The sequence below is a fragment of the Papaver somniferum genome, chromosome 9, assembly GCF_003573695.1.
Source record: "Papaver somniferum cultivar HN1 chromosome 9, ASM357369v1, whole genome shotgun sequence".
Classification (NCBI taxonomy): domain Eukaryota; kingdom Viridiplantae; phylum Streptophyta; class Magnoliopsida; order Ranunculales; family Papaveraceae; genus Papaver; species Papaver somniferum.
In genome coordinates this window covers 190,142,807-190,149,428 of record NC_039366.1, presented here as the reverse complement: position 1 = coordinate 190,149,428, position 6,622 = coordinate 190,142,807, and the positions used below count along the sequence as shown (strand labels likewise).

At 37.1% G+C, this 6,622-nt stretch overlaps 1 protein-coding gene across 4 annotated transcripts; it reads left to right on the top strand.

The window, feature by feature from the left end:
- Positions 1-2,854: 2,854 nt before the first annotated feature.
- LOC113311020 lies at positions 2,855-6,116 on the top strand. Of its 4 annotated transcripts, none has more exons than XR_003341525.1 (3): positions 2,855-2,986; positions 3,990-4,053; positions 4,622-6,116. XR_003341525.1 is itself a non-coding variant. In XM_026559862.1 (2 exons), the coding sequence occupies exons 1-2, from the start codon at positions 3,860-3,862 to the stop codon at positions 5,179-5,181; spliced, it is 726 nt and encodes a 241-aa protein (XP_026415647.1). In that variant the 5' UTR covers positions 3,009-3,859; the 3' UTR covers positions 5,182-6,116. The 4 variants fall into 4 exon arrangements, 2 of the variants coding, with proteins under 2 accessions (XP_026415647.1, XP_026415646.1); XR_003341526.1 differs by having other exon boundaries at positions 2,863-2,986; positions 3,996-4,053; XM_026559862.1 differs by lacking the exon at positions 2,855-2,986 and having other exon boundaries at positions 3,009-4,053; positions 4,650-6,116.
- The last annotated feature ends 506 nt before the right edge of the window (positions 6,117-6,622 follow it).

The window sequence follows — 6,622 nt, the reverse complement described above, 5'->3', positions numbered from 1 at the left end:
AAATAACTTGAATGGTTCCAAAGACCAATGTTCAAGTATTAATCAATTTATATCAACAACCACAGGTTGGATTACCTAATTGATTGAACTACGCACAACCTGTGATATCTCAATTATATAAAAATATAATGCGGAAAAAAATAACACAGACACCAGAAATTTTGTTAACGAGGAAACCGCAACTGCAAAAAAACCCCGGGACCTAGTGTTGGAGCACTTCTCGCTCAAACTCGCAAGCTTTGCTATCTCAAGCTTGTTTGTCAATGTTAGTGATCAAAACTATAAGTCTTGATTTCTAGTCTACTTATAGTGATGTCTCGGACTAGGATAGATTGTGTAGTTGAGCATTAGCCTTCACGGCGTTCATCATTAGAAGACGAAGAACTACTAAGGATAGCTTGTGGAACTTCATCAATAAAAGGTATGTGGAGACTAAAACTCATCTATCACTTGGAAAGTATATTTCTACTTTATATCCTATATTGAGACAAAAGTTGTATTACTATATAGTATTCGATTATACACATTTGAGATTTTGAGTTGAGTTTAACTCGCTTACATATTGGTAGCTTTCGCTTCAACCAAGTTCATCTTATATTCTTGAAGAAAGTCAAAAGATGATCATGTGAAAATCACCGAGTAACATATTACATGGTTTGTGTGATACGATCATTTGGTGTAGACTTGGAATGTTTCGTTATGATTATTTCAATAACTTGAAAATTGCTTTGATGTTAATAGTTTGTGAAAACATCTATTGTCATCCTCTAAGAATGTTTCAATGATTGAAATAGAGTTTAAAACACTTAACCATCATTGGATTATGAACATAGTATGCGTGCTTGCATATATGTGATCCATGACCGGAACTATAGTATGCATACCCGTATGCGTACTTGTTAGTTGTGAAATTCCGAGAGCCTAAGTACACATACCCGTACGCGTACTGGCAAAGGGTTTGGGTCCGGGATTTTCTGCTGTGTTTGGAAGTATGCGTACCTGTTTGCATACTGGCGAACCCAAACTCAGTCCGGCTACTTTAAGTATGCGTACCCGTTTGCATACTTTAGTGGTTAAAGTTCTAAAATCGGTTTGTTCATGAACTAATACATTTAAATAATAAGGAATACATTCTATGAAAACCGTGGCTATAATGTTGTATACTTCTATGAGAATATATCAATTGAACAACTCCATAACTAGTTTCATTTGAGTCATTTGAACTAGTCGTGGTTAAGATGAATAATGTTGATATGAGAGTGTTCATATAGCTAACTTTGGTTAACTACTGTTGAGCCAACCTAGTGTACACGTTTAGGTACAGTTACTCAAACCTAAATAAAGGTACATTTCATTTGTGTATAACAAGCTAAGTTCGATCTAACGGTTGAAAGATATTAGCTTGAATCTAATCAGGTTTTCATCTAACAATGAATATTGAATGCTTTGTTACCAAGGTAACATTGATTGCAAACCCTGATTTGAAAACTATATAAAGGAGAACTCTAGCAACTGGGAAACCTAATCCCCACACCTCTTGTGTGATACTAGTTGCGACTAGAGTCAATTCTTCTTTAACCTTAGGTTTTTCACGAAACCCTGTAGGTTGACGACTTGAAGACTTCATTTGGATTGTGAAGCCAGACCCAGCTAATTTCTCTGTAATTGCGTGTTCTGATCTTACTTTTACTATCGTGATTGAGTATTATCTTTGCTAAGATTTTCTTGAGAATTATCTCCGATAGGTAAGATTAAAAGTAGTCACAAACATCTTCGTCTCATCGTTTGTGATTCCACAATATCTTGTTTCGCCTCCATACGATTAAGATTATTGTGAGGTGATTGATAATACTAGGCTGTTCTTCGGGAATATAAGTATGGTTTATCACTTGGTTCCTGTGTACCTTGATTTATCAAAAGACGGAACAAAACTCAGAGGTATTTCTGTGGGAGACAGATTTATCTATTCCAATAGATTTTTCTGTGTGAGACAAATTTGTTTATCAAGTCTTCGACTTTGGGTCGTAGCAACTCTTGGTTGTGGGTGAGATCAGCTAAGAGAATTAAGTGTGTAGAATCCTGATGACGTAAGGAGCGCAACTGTACCTTGATCAGTGTGAGATTGATTAGGGCTCAACCACATTCCAGTCCGAAGTTTATTGGTAGTACGCTAGTGTCTGTAGTGTCTTAATACAGTATGGTGTTCAAAGCTAGACTAGGTCCTGGGGTTTTTCCTGCATTTGCGGTTTCCTCGTTAACAAATTTCTGGTGTCTGTGTTATTTATTTTTCGCATTATAGTTTGTTATATAATAGAAATATCGCAGGTTGTGCGTTAAGTTCAATCAGTTCTTGAATCCGACCTTTGGGTTGTTGATTGAATTGATTGACACTTGGATATTGGTTTGTGATATCGTCCAAGTTATTTCTCTTATTCAATCGGGCTCGCAAATTCCTATTTGTTTGATTGCAGATTGAATTGAGAAATTGAGATATAACACTTTGCTATACTTTTCTATAGTTTGAGTCTGACTGTCTAGTTGATTCTCTTGAAAGTATATTGGAGTTTGTCTATTCAGATTGTCGAACGAAATATTGGGTGTGGTTGTGTCAGGATTAGAAATAAATAAAGTTAACATTTGCTGGTGTCATAAATTAGTGTGTATTGTTAAGTCTAAACATTAGATATATATAGTTATGTGTCTAGATAGCCATATCTAAATAAGGAAAAAATAGAAAAACTGGGATGAAAGCAAGAGGTGGTGTACTCTTCTTAGGACACCAAATGTAATTTCACCAGGGTTAAAATAGGTTAACTGAAAGATAGAAAAGAGGTGAAACAGGTAGATTAAAGGAAGGGAAAGAAAAAGAAAAGAAACTTTGACCGGGTGTTAGAAGTGAAACCCGAGGGTAGGAATTGAAATCGCAGAAGTAAACTGTTTAAGGTGAAAAGAAGAGTAACGAAGGTGAATATCAATCTGGTTTGAGGTGAGTCTTGGGTATGTTTGAGTATTATCTTTCAAAGTATGGGTTCATTTGTATTAGAGTTATTTAGGTTTGAAGCTGTGATTAGGTCTGAAACAGTAGGCTAGTATAAATTTTCACCAGAACAATCTTAAATTCCATGATAGGGACACTGTTTTTATTTGATGATTACAATTAAGAATTTCTAGTTAGTTTTGGATTGATTCAGTAGAGATTCAGGGGCTTCTAAACAAGGATTTGGAAATTATGTACAATATTGTTAATCAATGTATAGGTAGAAAACTTCAGATGGAACTGTAATCGTAGTTTAGTGGTTTAGAATTGGGTAATTCAACAATTCATTTAGCTTTGTATTGAATCAATAGGTCGGGGATTGCAGGGGTGGACTGAAGTATTTAGGATTCCATTTCAAAGACAAGTTTAAACAGAATTTCTAGAACTCGTTATTAAGTAGTCTTGTTATTCTTAACTGGTGAACTTCTGGATGTGCACATTACTTTAAGTGGGTGTTCTTTGTATTGATGTGTGTTGTGAAGTATGCATTGGTTGGTTATTCCGTGAGGAGTGTCTGTGGTTTTCCCCATAGCTTCTTGCTAAGCTGAGTAGGGCGGTATGCCATTCGTCGGCAATAATTATTAGTAGGGCGGTACGCCATCTGTCGGTAATAATACGTATCATTGATAATATAGTAGGGAGGTATGCCATCCGTCGGAAATAATAACTAGTAGGGCGGTAAGCCACCCGATTACGATATTATATATACTAGTTTATTTAGGAGATCCAACCGTGTGCATACTTCATTTGTGTGTTTATTTTCCATAATACCAGACTCATGGCTTGGTTGTTCTTCATGAGGATGGACTGTTTGCTGAGATAATGTTAGAATACCATACTGTTATTTTTCACAATTGTGTTATCTTTCTTCTTGACTTGATGCCAGGCGTTACTTATTTTTCAGTCCATTACGTAAATTACCATTGGGCCATGCTCATTATTTTCCTCTCAGTGCCAGGTGAAACTTCTATAGCAGGAGAAGAGGAAGGACAAGGTGACTTCTACATTTGTCTTGAGTGAGTACTCCCCAGGAAATCTGTTGGAGAGTGATGGTGGTTGTCGTATTTTGTAAACTTGTTTATATCGTTTTGTATGATAACTGGTGTGGTTACTTGCATATTTTTTTGCTTGTATATAGACTGAGGCAACTGATTTTTCTATGATATTGTGTAAAGAGAGTGGACTTACTGTAATGTAGAGAACCATAAAGTCACTGCGTATGAATAAGCTTCCTTTTGTTCTTTTACTCTTATGAGCATGAAGTGTGTTTTGTTCACCTATCATATGGAAGGTCGGTCAGTGAACTTGAAATGTATTCGGTACAGTTCATCCTAAAATTGTACAAATAGAACAATTTTCATTTTTACTAGTGGTTATAGTGACTGTATTGGATTAGGAACTTAAATCTTGGTATTATGAGAATTGGGGCGTGACAGACTTGGTATCAGAGCCCATGAGTAGATCTTACATGGGATTTAGACAAAAATATGTAACTTTAAATGTTGTCTTGTTGATTTCTGGAAGTAATGCATATTTTGTTTATCTAACTCTAGATATGAAGAACATATATTCTTGTTGAGACAGATAATGGAAAGGGATGGTATTTTTCCAGTTCGGGTCGAGGGAATAAGGACATTGTTGACATGGAGACTGATATGAAACAAATGGAAGAACTCTCTAAGATAATGGAAGAGATAACTGCTGAGGCTAGAGATATTTTTACAAGGAAAGGATGGCGCAGGGTAGCAGCACCTCCAGTTCCACCAGTAGCTCCTCAGAATACAAGTGAGCCGCAGAATATACCTCATGGGAGTACTTCAAAAAGTAATGCTCATGATCATGATAATGACTTATTGACAAGGTTTCTCAAACTTGCACCACATGAATTTTCTGGGACATCACCTGATCCGGAAACCGCAGAGAATTGGGAACGAAATGCCGAATGTATTTTAAAACGAGTTGGGGGTACTACTTTTGATTGGGTAAATATAGCAACTTTTAAACTACAAGGCGCGACACGAGATTGGTGGGAATCTGCTGAGCTTACTGAGTCCGAACCAATCAGTTGGAAGAGATTCAAAGAGTTGTTTTTCAGGAGTTTGTTACTGATGTATCGAGGGATCGAAAACGTTCAGAGTTTATGAGCATAGAACATGGGGAGATGTCTCTTGTTGAATTTTCAAATAAGTACAGAAGGTTATCTCGTTATGCTCCAGAGGTGGCATCTAATGATGAGGTGAATGCTAGACAATTTTTACGCGCATTAAAGCCACAAATTAGCAAAAGACTTGCGGGTTTTCAAATCAAGACATTTCAAGAGGCGTTAAGTAGAGGTTTTAGCATCGAAAGAGAGGAAGAAAGCCGGATTGCATAACAAGAAAGAAGGTCAGAGCCTCAAAAATTGCAAGAACTTCAAGACTCATACAAACGACAAATGACATCCATGCCAAGTCAGACAGTTTTCAGGCCATCTGGACAACCCTGGGAAATGGGTTCAGCATCTCGACTTGTTCCGTCGTCATCTGTTCAGTCAAGACCAAGTTTTGTGAGACCGAATACCATTAGACCACAAGGTCAAACCTTTCGACCGCAAGGGAGATTTGTTCGTTTTCAACAAGTGCATCCTCCAGGGCCCATAAAACCCAGTGAGATAATGTGTTATTTTTGTAAATAACCTGTACATACGAGGAGGAATTTCCCACAACTACAACGTGCAGATTCGTCCTCACAACAAGGCATGGTTTATTCAGTGGTTCAAGAAAGCGTGCCTACGGAAAAAGTATCACAGGAGGGAGAAATAACGATCGCTGTAATGCAAGGGGATGGTTCAGCAACTGATCAAGTGGTGGAAGGTAAAATACCTCTATTCCATCACTTAGTCCGTGTTTTGTTTGATACTGGTTCTACACTCTCCTTCGTTCACCCTGCCATTGTGAAAGAACTTGAATTAGATGTGACAGATATTGGTAAAAGGTTGTCATTAGCTTCACCTTTAGGGAGTAAAACATTTCCTTTGCAAGTTTGCAGGTCTTGTATGGTAATAGTTGATAACCAAGAACTAATTGCAGATTTGGTAGTACTAGATGTGTGTGGTTTTTATGTCATACTTGGTATGGATTGGTTAGCCAAATATCATGCAAGTGTGGATTGTTATGCAAAAACTGTTAATTTTCATATGCCGGGTAGATCTTCATTTACTTTTGTTGATTCTGTTAAGCCACAGAGTCAATTTCAGAAACTGAAAAAGATTGGTGGATTAAAAGGGGTTGGGTTGTTAGCATGTGTTAATGATAAATCGGTTTCAGTTGAAACAATACTAGTGGTACGAGACTATCAGGATGTTTTTCCGGGGGTTCTGCCAGTGCTACCGCCAAAAAGAGTTATAGATTTCTCTATCGAATTACTGCCGGGTACTTCCCCTATTTCAGTTTCTCCTTATAGAATGGCACCTTTAGAAATGAAAGAGTTGAAATCTCAAATAGAAGAATTATCAAGAATTCAAGATTAGGATTTATCATACATAGCTTCTCACCGTGGGGTGCTCCAGTTCTGTTTGTTAAAAAGAAGGATAATTCTTTCAGATTA